Source organism: Hippocampus comes, unplaced genomic scaffold (genome assembly GCF_001891065.2).
Source record: "Hippocampus comes isolate QL1 unplaced genomic scaffold, H_comes_QL1_v1.1 scaffold125, whole genome shotgun sequence".
Classification (NCBI taxonomy): Eukaryota; Metazoa; Chordata; class Actinopteri; order Syngnathiformes; family Syngnathidae; genus Hippocampus; species Hippocampus comes.
In genome coordinates this window covers 2233618-2251656 of record NW_017805453.1, presented here as the reverse complement: position 1 = coordinate 2251656, position 18039 = coordinate 2233618, and the positions used below count along the sequence as shown (strand labels likewise).

The 18039-nt window shown below is 43.5% G+C and overlaps 1 protein-coding gene across 1 annotated transcript in view; it reads left to right on the top strand.

The window, feature by feature from the left end:
- The window catches only part of LOC109518511 (uncharacterized), a 38666-nt gene extending 25219 nt beyond the window's left edge, over positions 1 to 13447 (top strand). The window contains exons 6-8 of the mRNA XM_019874385.1: positions 3383 to 3508; positions 8280 to 8395; positions 13311 to 13447. Coding sequence (XP_019729944.1) covers positions 3383 to 3508; positions 8280 to 8395; positions 13311 to 13337 — 269 coding nt within the window. The 3' untranslated portion in view covers positions 13338 to 13447. The remainder of the gene's footprint in view (positions 1 to 3382; positions 3509 to 8279; positions 8396 to 13310) is intronic.
- Positions 13448 to 18039: the final 4592 nt, after the last annotated feature.

Sequence of the window (18039 nt, the reverse complement as noted above, 5' to 3'; positions counted from 1 at the left end):
CTTCTTCCCTTTGTTTTTTACTCTCATCCTTCCTTTCTTTTATACTGTCTGTTATTTTCCATCCTTGTTTCCTCCCATCCTTTTGACCATCATCGATTATTCCTTCCTTCCTTCACTCCTCCTTTCCTTCCTTCTTATATAGTATTGTCTTTACATCTTCATTAAGTTCATTGTAATCGCGCAGGTATATCGACTGTTGGGCCACCATGAAGTTAAGATGTGGAAATCAGCTTGTGAAATGCTTGCCCTCTCATGCACCTTCCCTCCCCACCGCTTCAAACTTTTTAGCAGTTCCCGTTTTGCGTCATTTTTTTTCATCCGTGCCCTGGGCTTTGCAATTGATAGCCGCCGCCTCCTCCTCCTTCCCCCCCCCACCCCTCCGCACCCCACTGAACCCCGGCCAGCCGCAGCTGCCTGGCCAGATGTGGACGCGGAGGCAACAGGGAGGCGAAGGAACGCTGGAGGACGGGGCTAGGCCACCCCCTGAGGAAAGACGAGGGGAAGAAGAGGAGAGGAGGAGTGGACAGAATGGCAACAAATTGACAATGTCAATTGTTAAACGCCAAGTTGAGGCGAGTGAGACTCATTCCCATACCTGGCCTTCTCATTAGAGACCACCTACCCAGACTCCCCCCTCCCTTCGCAACTCCCTCGAGAATCAGCAGGGGATAATTCAATGTTTCACCAGCTTCACAGCGCTTTTCACACTTTTAATCATGACACGAGCGCAAAATGGCCCTCTTAAAAAAAAGAAAGGGGGAAAAAAAAAAGGCCAGAACATGCGTTTGCACTACGTGGGCAGCAGGCTTGATTTATGTGCAGGGCCCACGCTCGCACCATTCTCCCAGGGGCCTGTCTGATTAGAGATAGGGGAGCGAAACCATGCGGTCACACACCCCGCCATTTGGTTCTCATTACACACATGTAAATGCACCACCGCACACTCACACATGCTTGTGCAATGCTGAACTTTCAGGGCAACTCCTTGTTTGTGTTGTGAAAGTGCAGGGCATCGTCATGGCGGTTGTGGTGCGGATGAATGGGTCACGATGAGCAACAATTGTGTGCAATAAGACACATGGTTCGAGCCTTTACGCAATGTGGATACATTCAGTGGAACCTCCAAAATGGAACAATTTGGAGTTCAAACCATCAGCGTGCGTGATGTCGGGAAATATTGTCGGGCTTCAGCTAAGTGGGCATCTAAAGAAGTTATTCTTCACCCGAAAGAAAATACTTAGTTCTCCAGGTACCATCATCATGTCCACCATTAGAACACAGTCAGTATCACAGAAGGCCTACGTGCCAAAAATGAGACAGACGATGTCTTCCCAAAAAGTATGTTTCATGTTATTGTAAGCCACAATCGAGCAGAGTTTGAGCAATGCGCTTGAATGTAAAAAAAAAAAAAAAAATAATTTAAAATGTATTGCACATAAATGTTACAGTGAAAATTGTAGCTACCAAAATACCAGTAAATGTTCAAAAACAAATATTTCTCAATGATTAAATCCAAACATATTGTATAATGGGCCCGCGGATTCACCAATTTTGCTGATTTTTTTTTCCAATTTTTTTTTCTTTGTGCGCAGGCATGTAAAACGCATATTGGAGGATTTTCTGCATTTAAAAAAATTATTTGGGGGCTTTATTTTATTTTATTTTTTTACTTTTTTTTTCCTCCCAGTGCATTTCAAAGTGCATCAATTAATATTCAATATTATTAGAGCAGAGTTTGAGCAATGCGCTTGAATGTAAAAAAATAAATAAAATAATTTAAAATGTATTGCACATAAAAGTTACAGTGAAAATCGTAGCTACCAAAATACCAGTAAAAAACAAATATTTCTAAATGATTAAATCCAAACATATTGTATAATGGGTCTGCAGATTCACAAATTTGGCTGATTTTTTTTTTCTTTGTGTGCAGGCATGGAAAACACATATTGGAGGATTTTCTGCATTTAAAAAAATATTTGGGGGCTTTATTTTATATTCTTAAACTTTTTTTTTCCTCCCAGTGCATTTCAATGTGCGTCAATTAATATTCAATATTATTCATGAATCATATATTTTTTGCAATTATACTGTTTGCCGCCCCATTCCCTATCTCCAACGAATGAATATCAAGCGTCCACTGAACTTCAAAGTTAAATACAACTGAATTGTACAGTAAATTCCCCTCCACTGTGAGGACTATGTTCCAGAACACCCGTGTTGTGTCGGAGTCTCTTGTTGTGTTTGTCAGCTCCAATCCTTCCAGCGTCCTCGGTACCACTGCCTCTCGATTAGTGCAGTCAAATTAGTTCCTCGCCATAACCATCAACTATCCAGTTCATTCATGTCCACTATTCGTGTGTTTGGGAACTTCGCCATAGTTTGTTTTGGTTCATTTATTTCCAGTACTGGCGGCCCGGTGAACGAGTGGTTAGCGCGTCGACCTCACAGTGCAGAGGACTTTGGTTCGACCCCGGCTCCGGCCTTCCTATGTGGAGTTTGCATGTTCTCACCGTGCCTGCGTGGGTTTTATCCGGGTACTCCGATTTCCTCCCACACTTCAAAAACAGGCATGGCAGGTTAATGGAACACTCTAAATTGTCCCTCGAGGTGTGTGTGAGTGCGGATGATTTTTTTTTGTCTGTGTCCCCCTGCGATTGGCTGACGACCAGTTCAGGGTGTCCCCCGGCTTCTGCCCAAGACAGCTGGGATAGGCTCCAGCATGCCCCTTGTGAGGATAGAGCAGTTCAGAAAATGGATGGATGGATTTCCAGTATTTATTCGGGCTGCACGAAGGCAACGGGAATTCAGGAGTGTTTATTCCAATCTTGCCCCCCTCCCCCGCCCCCCATGTTATTCGCTTGTCCCCCACCCGTGTTCGTAGTCGCTTGTCTTCGAAAGCCCAAACCATGGAAGCGAATCACTTTTTGTTCCTCCCCAACTCCCAACTTGTTAGACCCTTCCCGAGTTGCCATCAGGTGGAGGGGTCGTAACATGTACCATTCCAGTGCTTCCACTCTACGTGATAAACACCTCAAATGTCTCATTCCTCCTTTTTTAACGATCTGCCCTATAAAAGCAATAAGTGTTAATGACCTCTCTCAAAGTTATTCTTCACCACATCCCCCTTTCAAATAGGGAGATGGATGTCGATCTTTCTAGTGCCATCAGGCCCAGTTTAGTTTTTATACCTCCTTGCAGGACGGCGCCCCCGTGCTGTTTAACACCAGTGTTAATAAGAAGCAACTGTAAACACGCCACCACAGTTTCTCCGACTTCAATAAGACCACGCGAGGAAGCCCGGGGGCCACAAGGTTCATTTATTCCCCCCCGACTCAAAAAAAAAAAATGGCTGATTTGAAAAGCTAACCTAATCTATTTGCAGCCCCGCATCCCCTGACCCAGACGCCTCAACCCCTGAGTGACATCAGCCTCCTGCAAGTGAAGCAATGGCTGGAAGCACGTCACAGCCCCTCGAGAGGTCGCACGGGCGAAACTGTAGCGCTGATAGGTAAACCAGATGGATGGACACACATACCACATACACATAGCACACACGGAGGGGAAGAAGTCAAGCAGAGGGGGCCAAGCGATTATTGAGTTAACTTTTATACAGCAACATATCTAAAAAGATTTGTATTTATCGCTTATGGGTGAGAAAGTGTGTGTATGTAGGTGTGAATCTTTCAAACCTGCCCTGTTACTGTTATTTTCAATGGACGTCGTAAATAACTCGCATGTGTAGATTGCATTTTGGAACTGCTATAATCTTTTTTTATGAATAGGTTTATGACCAACGAGTGTGGAAATAACACGCAACGTCCCTCGAGTGGAGCTTGTGGAACCCAAGCCGGTCACTTCGGTTCACTGATGACCAATGATACCTCCTGAGGGGCCCGAAGACGACACTTGGGATTGGGCTAAACTCAACAGAGATAAATTAAATCTCACGAGGGAACTTCCTGGGGCCAATCAAGGCTCACTAGGGGCCCGAAAGTTTGTAGGTGCCCAATCTTGATGCCAGGAATACCACCATGGGACCATTGATGCTCACCAGGGGTTCGCAAAGCTCACATGGGGGCTCAGGGAACGCAAGCAAGGGTCGATCAAATCCCACTGGGGAACTTCCTGGGTCTAATCGAGGCCTATTAGGGACCCTTAAAGTTTGTTTAGAGCCCAATCTATGAGCCAGGCACACCAACATGGGATCATCATTGCTCACCGGGGTCTGGGATAGCTCACATGGGGCCTCAGGGAACCCGAGCAGGGGAGACCAAATCTGACCGGGCAAACTTTCTGGGGCCAATTGAGGTTCACGAGGGGCCCTAAAGTCTGTTGGAGCCCAAATCTAGGAGCCACCAAAACCAACATTGGATCTATCGATCTATTGAAGCTATCGAGGGGCTCACACGGAGGCTCGGGGAGCTCCAGCAGGGGAGAACAAATCTCACTGAAGAACTTACTGGGGCCAATCTTGGAGCTGATAATTCCAACATTGGGCTACTCGCGCTACTCAAGTCAACCAGGGCCCTAGTAGGGGCCCAACAAAGCACTCATGTCTACTACTCGACAATCAACACAACAGGAGACTAGTGAATCTCTGACTGAGCACAAGTGTCCCCAGGAGACACTTTTCTAAGTTCAGTGAGGGCCGCTAAGGGTATGTTTATAACCTAGTAAAAGTTATTGCTGTTCGAGGGCCCCATGTATGCTGTACCCTTCACTCCAATAGCCAAATGATTTAAATGTACATTGAATGAATAAACTTCAGATGAGAGCCCCGAAAGCTGACAGCGATTGAAAATCATTGAAACCCACCACGGGACCACTAAAGGTGACTGACGGGGGGGCACAGAAGCCCACCAGGGGCCAGTAAAGCAGATCAAGATCAAGAGAGTCAGGGTAGGAATGAGGGAGAGTTGGGGGTGGGGGGGGCTGTGGCCGAGTAATTTAGCTGTCCCCGAAGCTGTGTTGTACATCAGGGATGTAGAAGAGAGAGATCACACTCTGCTGAGCGGCTGTTGATGTCTGACAGGAAGTGCTGCGCAGTGTTCAACGAGCGTGTGTGTGTGTGTGTGTGTGTGTGTGGGTGTGTGTGTGTGTGTGTGTGTGTGTGTGTGTGTGTGTCAATGACGGTGGGTCACAGCTGTACAGTCGGCATAAAGTGACCTAAAACACGAAATGCACATGTAGATTGAACCCCGTGTGTGCTGCTCTACACGTCAACGTGTGGCAGGCATGTAGTCAACTATGTACCGTCGACTGGACAGTAAATGTGCTTTGCTGGCACCATGACATCATTCTTGTGTATGAAGTAGCAAAGAAGCGTACATGAACTCGTAAGAATATTTGAAATACTTGAACGGAGGTGCTAAATTTATCCTTTCCCCTCACTCCCCCTCCTCCTCCCGACAGTTCTATTCTGAAACAATGGACCCCGTAGGTCCCTCCTCCATCTTACACACACACACACACACACACACACACACACACATCTGTTTCAGGGCGCTTGTAATCACTGTCACGTCGTTTGTATGGCGATAGCGACACGGGAAGTGACCCCGAGGGGGGGCCTTGGGGCGGGAGTGTTGGCAAAGAAATTCTCCGATAGACAGCCTTGACTGACATTATGAGCCCTGGCTGTGACCTTCAATAGGACATATTATGTAATGCTGATTTTTTTTTTTAATGGGGAAGCAATGGATGGTAAATTATGTCAAATTGTTACAGAACAGAATAGCTTATTTACATTATTACTGTCATGAATAGTTCGGGTGGGTGAAGATTCAGAGCTACTTTCAAGTGATGAGCGATGTCTGATCGCATTGGGATGCCCTCTGTAAACGTATCATGAAGGCACACTGTCATGTACAAATGCCTGCATCCTCTACCTGCGCAACTTCCCGATTATCATTGTAAAGTCAAAAGGTAAGCAGATCTGCATTGAGTTTTGTTGGGTGCACAGATGATAGGTACCACACAATTGTCGTAGCGATGTGGTGACGGGTACAGTGGAGTCATGACTTCTGAGTGCCCCAAATTTTATGTTGTTTGGGGATGTGGGGGCACCTTTACTTATTTGGTGGGCAAGAAGAAATGTGTAACTTCCGATGTGGCGCCACTTGACTGAAGTGGGAAGGCGAGCCGAAATGGCTGACGTCCTTTCATATATTTGTTGAACAGGACAAACAATCCAACACAAAATGAGAACACTCCCAGGTCAAAACTTTTCTGCATGTACACAAAAATAAATAAATAAATAAAACCTGGTGGGTTTTCCTAACCTGCTTGATGGGTCACTCTGAATTTTGAGCAGATGGACTTACTTTTACCTGAGGTTGTCTTAACTTTTTTTGACCTGGCAGATTGCGTTGAGATTGGATTTGGGTGGGCTGAAGAGCTGAAAGCTGGTGACTATTTTGGACATTTGGACTGGGGTTCAAATCCCAGTCAAGGTAAATGGGTAAAATCCAGTTTGGTCCTTCGGCAAGACCCTGAATGTGACATGCTGATTTGAAACCATTGGTCCCAAATCTTGATCATCGTGGGTAGGTTGTGTCAGGAATGGCATCCGGAGTAAAACCAGTGCCAAGCATATCATGCGAGTTGACTCGTGGTGACAGTTGACTGGGGGAAGTTCTCCTTGTTGGTATGGTAGCTTCGCTGAGTAAATTTGACCTCTTGTTAGATTAAAAACTTGACCCATTGGACTGGGTAAAAAAAAAATATATAACAATATTGGCTTGGTCCCCTTTGGACCTATCGCTGCGTTACTACTTTTAACACAGCAGTTTTGAGAGTGTGTCAACGCAGAAGTACATGGGCCAAGACAACGCCGGCTCACTTGCAGGAGCAGAGATCGCCCAGTCAAACTGATTTGAACGAGACGAAAGGATTACAAATGAAAAGTGTCCTTGAAAAGCACGTAACCGAAATACGCAGAATGCTGCATGTCTCCTTTCAGCTGCGATCCGAATCCCCCAGAGGCGTCGTGCCTATCTGTCCGTCTGCCCTCTTGCCCCGGCGGGCACGCTGGTCTACGGTAGCGCACAAACAAGCGCTGACAGGGTGAGCCGAAGTTCTTCCTGTTTTGGCCAATCGCTGCGGGCGGCCTTGACACTCGTGTCACCTCTTTCAAAAACAAGACGGCGGTTATCGCCGTCATTTGTGAGGAAGCGTCACGGCAGCTCAATAGTTCCTCCTCTTTTGCCTTTACTTCCTCCTTAGCACACAACACACATTCAAGGCACTGTATGGAATCAAAACAACAACACTGCAGTGTGGTCGTGCTAGAACTGCTGTCTCTGGCTGTGGGGGGTTTTTTCTACCCTTTCCAGGCGGCACTAATGAGTGAGGGTGTCTTGATTGAGACCCCTAAAATAGATACGTTGTCATCAGGGTGCAAGTGCTTGACAAAGAGTTGTTTTGATTAAGTAGCTGTCCTCATCTCAATGCGGGGGTTTTCTCAGAACATTTATTTTTGGTTTGTCATGGACATTATTTTCAGAATCAGGAATGATATTTTTCTGCATTGTGTCTGGAAGCCCCTCTTCCCAAAGTTTCAGATACCCCTTTTCCACCCTTCCAAAAAATAAATTGGTGTTTCTTCCGCGCCAGGACCAGTGCTATGCTTAGTTGGTGCTTAACAAGTTCTCACGAAGAACGCGTTTGGTTTTCCACCGACAAAGAGCCAAGTAGGGGCTAAGTCATTACATCATCATAAAGAGCGCCTCCGCTATTAATAACATAATCATAAAAAAAAAAATTATTATAATAATAATTGCGGCCCGGTAGTCCAGTGGTTAGCGCATCGACCTCACAAGTGCAGAGAGGTACCGGGTTCAATTCCAGCTCCGGTTTCCCTGTGTGGAGTTTGCATGTTCTCCCCGGGCCTGCGTGGGTTTTCTCCGGGTACTCCGGTTTCCTCCCACATTCCAAAAACATGTATGGCAGGCTGATTGAACACTCAAAATTGTCCCTAGGTGTGAGTGTGAGCACGGATGGTTGTTCGTCTCTGTGTGCTCTGCGATTGGCTGGCAACCGGTTCAGGGGGTCCCCCGCCTCCTGCCTGAAGACAGCTGAGATAGGCTCCAGCATCCCCCGCGACCCTAGTGAGGATAAAGCGGTTCGGAAAATGAATGAATGAATGAATAATAATAATAATAATGCGCTGTTAGCATCTGCTACGACACTTAGCATAGCATCGATTACACCTGTATGTCGTATATAACAGTCATGAACATGCAATCAGTAAACGCTTCTATCTTTCTTAATCGTTGTAGATGATCACGAAGCTTGCTGCGAGTCGGAGTTGGCATCCGCGATCGCTCTTCTGGTGGAACACAATTGTCCCGGAGTTCACCGCTTAACAGTTTGTGCAAAACCTCCGTGTGTCCAGGTGAGTCATTCTTCTACATCTGCAATCATCACGATAATCCCGCCCCCCCTGGCCCCTGACGTAGTTGGTGCCAGAGTCTGGCCCAACAAATAATTGGGGACATCTTAAGCACCAGTTTCAAGCAACAGAGCAAGAGCCAGTTTCGATGGTGAAAAACGAAAGAACTGGTGCTGGGTTACTTTTAACTCAGCATTTTTAACAGCGTGTGATATTTTAAACATCCATGTTTGGAAATGTATTGGAGGAATACTTCCAAAAGTCGTGGTCGTAGTAGATTATAGATATTTCTAAACAGTTTTTAATGACCACATCAGCAGACAGCTCCCAGATAAAGATTCCCTTCTGCTCAACTCTCGCCCCCAGCATCTTTTCCTAACCAGCCGCTTCCTTTCTGTCGGTGTTCCGCTCTCACTGCACAAATTTGTGCGCAAATGTGTGCGTTTGTGTGAGTGTGTGTGCATGACCATCTTTCATGTGGCAACATTCCAGTAACAGTGAGCCAGCAAGGGGTCTTCGTCTCACATCCCCCTTCAATCAAACACAAACACTCGCGTCCGGCCAGCCTGGCCCATGCTATCTTTCTCCTGCCTCCTTGTGCCAGATGCACACACCCTGTCGCTCCGTTGCCCCCGCACCCTCCCCACACCACACTCTTCCTCCCTCCTCCAGTTCCATCAGGGCTCCGCTGCTTTTTTTTTTCCTCCTTTCCCACTCATCCTCCTCCCACGGTGGTTCAGCACCCCTGTGCATCACATTGTCTCCTGGCTCTTCATCTGTCCCCACTTCCCGTATCCTCCTCCTTGTGCCCCCCCCCCAAGCCTCCTCCTTCCTAATCACGCCCCCCACCCTCGCCTCCGAATCACGGTCGCTCTCGCTCCCCTTACGACGTGACTTTCTGCACGGAAAGTTGGGCCGCTGCCAATAAACTGGGGCAGAGGAGGTCGAAATGCTCACTCTTGACCGTGTGCGAGCTGGACTGGATATTAAGGAAATCATGACACCATCATTGACTGCACAATATTTTAAGGCAGTGGTACTCAAACTTTATACACCGAGTGCAGTGGTTCTTAGCTTTGTTAGATTCACCGAACCCTTCGTTGGTGAAAAAATAAAAACAGGATTTGTTTACAAACGCATTTATTAAAAACGGAAAAAACTAAACACAATTAGTAGAAGTATAAAGGAAAGTTTTTTTAATTGTGCACAAAATGAACCAGCCAGTGATGGCCAAGCGGGCGTGTCATAACTCCCGGTTATTGACATGTTGAGTCTGGTGGTCTTAACCTCCATGGCAGAGGCACTGTCGAACCCCTGAGACTGATTCAACGACCAAACCCAGGTTAAGAACCACTGACCTAGTCTAACCTAAAAAAAAAAAAAATTGACCATCCAAGTACCACCATTACCTCCAATAAGAGGGCAACCATGACGTGAACTCCTTGGTTTCTGCTATTACTCAATTGGACTCAATTTGGGTCTCAGAGTGCTTTTATTTTCTGACCTGTGTGCACAAAATGACGTATGACACCGCTGTGCAATTCGGACGGTCTCGCTGGCTCTTCTGGAGATCATAAACAATATAAATATGTTGCGCGCTAATCGATGTTAGCAACATTAGCTTAGTCTGTCGACGGACAGCAGCCTCCTTACTTCACTGACGTAGCCCGTCTGATTTGTCAGTCACCTCGTCGCCCTCAATTTGGGGACGTTACAACTGGTGCTAAAATTCGTCACAAAAAAATCCCTTAAATCACGACAGAGTTTTTCAGGAGTCGGGGGATTTTAGTCCTGCATCGTTTTACAATATTCAGCGTTTCCCTTAGCACCGCACATCTGTACAGTTTGCCCAAATGTTGCTTGTTTTCCACTTCATTGCGTTCTCTTGATAGCAGTTTGAATATTCACAGCAGATGGGGGCATCGCGCTTGTGACTCAGCACAAAAACACTTCACAGTAAGATCGTGGGAACGCCAGAGGAGTGCAAGAAGGGGGAGACTTTGCAGCTGGTACAGGAAATGGATGACATGATGCCAGTGGAGGGCACACACACACGCGCGCGCACACACACACACACGCACACACACACACACAGCGGTGCTTTTGAGGTCTGGGTGTGAGTTATCAAAGGGAGGACATACAGGACCAGCTCTGTCTTTGTGTTTATACTCCATCCAAACAGCAGAGCATCCACTGAGGCTAATGGGCTCCTAATCTTCACATGATTACAAAATGATCATTCGTATAAGTATTATGAAAAATCCACAAGTGCTTAGTCGCTTATGTGCAGTGAGTCTGCTTTTCCAAAATGGAGGCTCGGGTCTGGAATGGGTAGAAAACTATTGGTTTCAAAAAATGTAATCATTTGAGACATCACATTGAAGTTCAATACTTGCACGTCTAAGGCTTTGTTCACACTGCAGTTCAATTCCGATTTTTTATTTTTTTTTGTGTCCATATGTGACACGTAACATTTTTTTCATGTAGTGTGAACAAGTACAATTCCGATTTTGTCACGAGAGGAGCAGAATATGGACCCAGAAGCAGGCAGGAGACAAAAGTGGCAAAGTGAAAGTCTTTATGTGCAAATATTCAAAGTAAAAAACAGAGATCGGGACATAGAAGGGTTAACATTCTGACAACGTGTAAGTGAGTAACTCAAGCTTATACATCGAAAAACAACCCCAGCCCTGTGTGACCGAATAAAGGACAAAGCAACAAACAAGATCAAGGGAACAAAGAACAAAACTCTGTCACAGTCACAACAGATTTTTTTTCAAATCCATCCGACTTGGGCCTCTTTTGTTTGTGGATATAAATTGGATATGAATGTGGTGCGTCTGCGGTATGAACGCTCACGCGCACACATCTGACACGTAAGTCATCAAAATCCCAGTAGACATCATATGTGAATGTGCAAAGTTGTTTTGAGGAACAATTGTTGTCTTAACATTTGACTTTAATTGAATCCCGCTTGAAACATGAAGCATAACGTCGACATTTGTGGTGATAATTCAGACAGACAGATGCTTCATTTATTTTGCGCAGCAATGAGGTGACATCATCTTTAGTAGACGTTGACATGAAATGACAAGATCAAGGAGCGTTGCCTCATAGCCCCAAAATATTTCTACCTCCTCCCACTTTCCTCCTTTGGTGATATCAGATGATAATCAGATGAGCCCCTACACACGAGATCATATTAAGTTCTGTAAACATTGTGCCACGTGAGTTTTTTTGGGGTACGTCACTCAACGTTGTGCTTTGTGAGCATGAGTGTCACATTACGGAGGCGATGTGTTCACATTAGAAATCGCATTTGTTTTTTTAATTGTGACGGGAATGAGTATGTAAAAAGATTGAATGAGATTTAACAAAAAAATCCAAATTGGGCATCACGCCCTGCAGTCTGAATGTCGTCTTAGGCAGGAGTGGGCAAAATATTGGACTGTAGTCCTGTTATGATTGTTGCACTAATTTAGCCATTTCCGTGTGTGTGTGTGTGTGTGTGTGTGTGTGTGTGTGTGTGTGTGTGTGTTTGTATATTGGAATGGTTTGATCACTTGAAGTGTGCATGACACCTTCCTGTGACTGGCTGCAAGTCAGCTCTGAATTCAAAATTGCATTGTTCCATATACACTATGTCATTTCTATTTATTTATTTATTTTATTTTTTTTAACTCGCGCAACCACAAACAGCTGCAGTGGTGACAATGACGGGAACGCGTATCAAACGCAACCCAGAAAAAGAACACCTCCCTTTTCCCTCTCCATTACGTTTCTGTCAGGCATCTTCAAAAAGTATTTTTGCTTTATTTGAGTTTTGTTGTTCCAGTAACAATTGCTTCAGTTCCACCTTCACGCGTTGTGACTCACACATTTTCGCATTAAGTCTTGCTCATCGAGTTAAACTTCCACAAACTTGACGCACGCGCACACACACATACGCACGCAATTTGAAATGATATTTTTGTGCAGATTACAACTTTAAGCAAAATATTTATTTTGTCATACTCTGAAACAGTACAAAAATTACAAAACTATGTCAATATTGCAACCTCATTCACATTAAATTGTGTTTTATCTCATATTGCAACTTATTTGCCATAAAATATTACTCGTTTGTGAGATTCCAACTTTATTCACATGAAATTACATTTTCATAATGTTTTTTGAGAGCAGTTTTCTTGAAAAAAAACAAAACAAACAAAAAGTCGATGAGACGTAAAATGAACAATTTCAATTGAATTATATAAGTTGTATGACATCATAATGAGTCTTGAGTCCATTGTTCTCACTGTATCTGCTCCTTTTGGGTTCCATCTGAAGGAAACATGGTATTTCCTTCCACTGCTATGCGGATGACGAGCAGATCTATGTCCCGCTGAGCAAAAAAGACGCTTTCTCATTGAGGCCGCTTCTATCCTGCCTGGAGGAAATCAAAACCTGGATGGCACAAAATTTCTTAAATTTAAATGAAAAGAAGACAGAAATAATCGTGTTTGGTCCCAGTGGGTCCTGCACATCGTAACCTGCGGACTTGGGCCCCTTGGCTCCTTATCTTAAGCCAACAGTCTCAAATTTGGGTCTTAAACTGGACAGTGATTTTAAATTGGACCGGCAAATGGGTGCCGTTGTTAAATCCGGCTTCTTTCATCTTAGGCAGCTGGCTAAAGTAAAACCTCTCCTTTCTCATGAGCACTTTGAAACAGTAATTCATGTCTTCGTCACATCCCGGCTGTATTACTGTAATGCACTTTACTTTGTCGTCAGCCAATCCTCCATTAGGTGTCTCCAGTTGGTCCAGAATGCTGCTGCTCGCCTCTTGACTGGTACTCGTAAGAGGGAGCATATAACGCCTACTCTGGCATCCCTTCACTGGCTCCCTTCTTTTTAAGGTCCTGTTGTTTGTTTTCAGATCTTTAAATGGCCTCGCAACACCTGACCTCTCCGAGCTCCTCTGCCCCTGCACACCTGCCTCAGGTCTGCGGACCAGACATGATTAGAGGTACCAAGAAGTAAGAGGAGGCTCAAAGGGGACCGACCGAGCCTTTTCCGTTGCTGGTCCCTCTCTTTGGAATGACCTCCCACTGAATGTTTGGCCAGCCACCTCGCTGCTCATTTTTATTCTTTGGCTTTATAAGACTTAATTTTTTTTGTTTCACCGTTTTTGTGCCTTCTATTGTCTTTGTTATTAATTTATTGTTTCATTGTTTGTTGTTGTAGGAATTGTTTTTGCTCCATGTACAGCACTTTGTATATAGCGGTAGTTGTTTTAAAGTGCTCTATAAATACAGTTGAGTTGAGTTAAGTTGTTATTGTTTTGTCAAACATACTGTATGCTATTTATATATATATTTTTTTATTCCAACCACTGGATAGGTATTCCCATAATAAAATCACAAGTGATGTGCAAAGACATCCAGTAAAGAGTTTGTTTTGGTTTTCTTAAAGCACGCCTCCCTTCTCACTTCCAGTATCTGCTTGTGACTAATTGATGATGTTCTTAAAAAGAAGTCTGTTTGTCAACGTGTGGGCTTCTGAATGCACCTGGTTACTAGAAAGAGGCCTTCTCAGATGAGCTTTGAAATTTGTTGTCAAATGTAAGCGGGCGACAATAGCTGACAGTGACATTGCGATGTAGTGTGCGCGCGCGTGTGTGTGTGTGTGTGTGTGTGTGTGTGTGTGTGTGTGTGTGTTCATTTTATTTATTTATTTTTTAATTTAGATCGTGTCTCGATAAGTTCAGTGCTTAAGAAGTGCTGTCCACATGATTGAATGTTGTTGTTGTACACATTATTGGAAGATGAAACATATTTAAATAGTCAAAGTTGTGCTAAAGTGCTCAAGTGACTGACATGTTTACGCCCCATCATTTGCTTGAGTTTTGCGAGCGTGTACAGATAAACAAATAAACTGTTTTTCATATTAATTCATGCTTCTTTTGCCTTCATTTTAACATAAGCATAACCTATAAATCCCAAAAATCACGTCTAATACATGATATTTTTCTTGTAAATAAGTTCTTGCTTTTGTTTGTTCAAAAAATACTTGGCAAGAGGACCTTGAAAAAATAATTGCATATTAAGTCAAAATATCACAATTTGAAGAAAAAAAAATTGCGATTAGATTACAATTGTTCACGGCAAAAGTAATCAGAAATGGCCTGATGTGTCCCCGAAAGTATTTTTGACACTGATTTAAAAACCATCTTTACTTTTTTTTCCTGCACATCTGTTTTTGTCATATTTTCATTTTATTGTTTTGAAGCGCACAATATGGATTTTACCATGCCTTGTAATTTGTAGCGATGACATGTCATAAAAAAAATTCTACCTTTTGCTCAAGCTAACCCTTACTTCAATAATATTACTAAATATATTGCACTGTGACATATTATTATTATTATTACGATTACTATTATGAAAAACTGATGCTCCGAAGAAAAAACTAGGGCAGAATCAGGTGCACAAAAAAAAAAAACATCTACAAAACTTTATGTGGTTCTCTTGATTTAAAAAAAAATTGCAAAAATGTGTCAAAATCGCTTTCCTATTTGGACTACAGTTTTTCCATGCAGCAGGAGGGCGTGTTTGTGAAGTAAGTGAGGCAAAAGACAGGATGGGTGGACTGAGAGTGCCCTCTTGTTGGTCAACGTGCAGGCAGGAAGTTGCAACTGGCACACACACACACACACACACACACACACACACACACACACACACACACACACAAGTAGCAGCCACACTGTTTGTAACGACACCCCCTCAGCTCATGAAGCAATACTTCCTCTCTGTACGTGACTTACGTCGTACCCACTGGAAGTCTGATGTCACCATCGCCTGATCGCACACACCTACGCCTTGACCCGTGACACTTCAACCTCCTCTTCTGGTAAAAATAAGTTTTTAGTCTTACTTCCACTGAAAAGGTTTTGTCGTTTTTGACAGCATCTTATGACCTCCCTGAAGGACGTTACGGTAAATGTTCATCCGAGTTGGTTGATTGGTTGTGACGACAGCATTTAATGTCACATTTTGGGTTTTTTGTTTGTTTTGTTTTTGTCTTTGTGGATGAGCGTTAAAACTGTTAATCCTGAGACAAATTGCGACGGCTAATGCTGCACCTTTAGGTAGTGCATCCGAAAGGCAGGTGCGAAGCAGCACACAAAAGTTCAACAGTCTGTGCGGTCCGATCGAGTGAGTGAGAAGGCAATTTAGCCATCCCTTTGGGATCTCAATAAAACAGGTCCTCAGTGTTTGGTGTTGGATGAGATTAGGGGCGTAGTGTTAGGGTCAGAGTCAGGGGGTTAATTGGGTTAAGAGTTGAGCTTGGTTGGGTGAAGGGGAGGGCTGCGTGTTCGTTTAAGCATCGGTTTTTGGTAAAGTGTTTTCGTTAAATTGGGTTGGAGTCGATTTGGCTATGGTTAGCATTAGCTGTAAGGAATCTTAAATTTAAATAGGGATTGGGGTGACGGTAAATTCAGCGTGAAGAGTCTGGGTTAAGATTGTGGTGGGGGCTAGGGAGACTAAATTAGGTTTCGACATTCTGGTCGGAGGTAAGGTTCAGCTTTGTGGTTGGGGTTATTGGTTAGGGTTAATGGGGTGGTTAGATTTGCATAGCATTAGCATTAAATTTGAAGTCAGACTGACCGGTTTGATTTGGGTTAGTTAGGCAATGGGTTAAGATTGAACCACTACGTGGCAAACGGGATTATGATGAAATCGGCCAGAGAGAGTTTGCTCTACGTTGCTCTACAGCGAATCGGTCTCAGGGGTTCGACAGAGACTGCCATGGAGGGTAAGGCACACCCGACTCAACATGTCAGTTATGACGCACCCGCTTGGCCATCACTAGCTGGTTCATTTTGTGCACCCTCGACATTGTCCCTATATAAGACCGTCTTTTCTAAAATACGAGACCATAAATCTGAAGGCTTTTTTTTTTTTTAAGTATTTTTTAAGTAGAAGAAGGCGTTTTTACAAGAAAAAATTAGCATGTCTAGTAAGGTGTTTTTAGCCGAAAAAACAACCATGTATAGTAAGGGTTTTTTTTTGCCGAAAAAAACGACCATGTATAGTAAGGCCTTTTTAGCCGAAAAAAACAACCACGTGTAGTAAGGCGTTTTTTAACCTCCAAAAGCAAACACATATAGATAGTAAGGCGTTTCAGCCGAAAAAAACGACCATGTATAGTAAGGCATTTTTAGCCGAAAAAAACGACCATGTATAGAAAGACGTTTTTAGCCAAAAAAAATGACCATGATTAGTACGGCCATTTTTTGCTAAAAAAAAAAAAAAAACAGACCATGTATCGTCAGGTGTTTTTGGCCGGAAAAAATAACCATGTATTGTCAGGCATTTTTTAACTAAAAAAAAAAAATGACCATGAATATTAATACGTTTTTCGAAAAAAAAACCCGACCAGGTATAGTAAGGCGTTTTGTGAATTGCTCCTTGGTGTGAGTGTGAGCGCGAACAAGAGGATCAGAAAATGGACGGCTACGCATATTTATGAGATCACATCAGGAAGGCCGGAGCTGGAATCGACCCATGGTCCTCTATGGTGTGAAGCTGACACACTAACCATTCAACTATCAGGTAGGTCATGAGTCAGTGGTTCTTAACCTTGTATGAGGCACCGAACCCAACCAGTTCAGGCACATTCACCAAACCCTTCATTAGTGAAAAATATTTATATATATATATATTTTTTTAACAAATTCGAGACATAAAAAAACGCATTTATTAAAAACAGAAAAAAAACTAAATACAATTTCAAGTATTTGGTTTTTTTATTTTAAAGACCAACCTGGTAGTCGAATGGTTAGTGCGTCAGCTTCACACCGCAGAGGTCTGGGGTTCAATTCCAGCTCCGACCTTCTTCGTGTATCTCAAAAACTTTACCTTACTATACATGTTAGCCTTACTATACATGGTCGTTTTTTTTCAGCAAAAATCGGCGTACGATAAATGGTCGGTTTTTTTCAGCTAAAAACGCCTTACTATACATGGTTGTTTTTTGGGGCAGAAAACGCCTTACGATACGTGGTCGTTTTTTTTTCAGCAAAAATAGGCGTACGATAAATGGTCGGTTTTTTCAGCTAAAAACGCCTGACTATACATGGTCGTTTTTTTGGGGCAAAAAACGCCTGACTATACATGGTCGTTTTTTTTTCAGCAAAAATCGGCGTACGATAAATGGTCGGTTTTTTCAGATAAAAACGCCTTACTATACATGGTCGTTTTTTTTTCAGCAAAAAAACGTCTTACTATACGTGGTCGTTTTTTTCGTGCTAAAAACACCTTACTATACATGGTCGGGTTTTTTTCAGCAAAAAAACACTTCCTATCATTTTTTTCGGCTAAAACGCCTTACTATACATGGTCCTCTTTTTTGGGCAAAAAATGCCTGAATATATACATGGTCGTTTTTTTCCAGCCAAAAACACCTTACAATACATGGTTATTTTTTGGGGGGGCTAAAAACGCCTGACTATACATGGTCGTTTTTTTTCAACAAAAAAAAAAAACGCCTTACGATACATGGGCATTTTTTATGGCTAAAAACCCACTTACTATACATGGTCGTTTATTTTCAGCAAAAATTGCCTTACTATACATGGTCGGGTTTATTTCGGCTAAAAA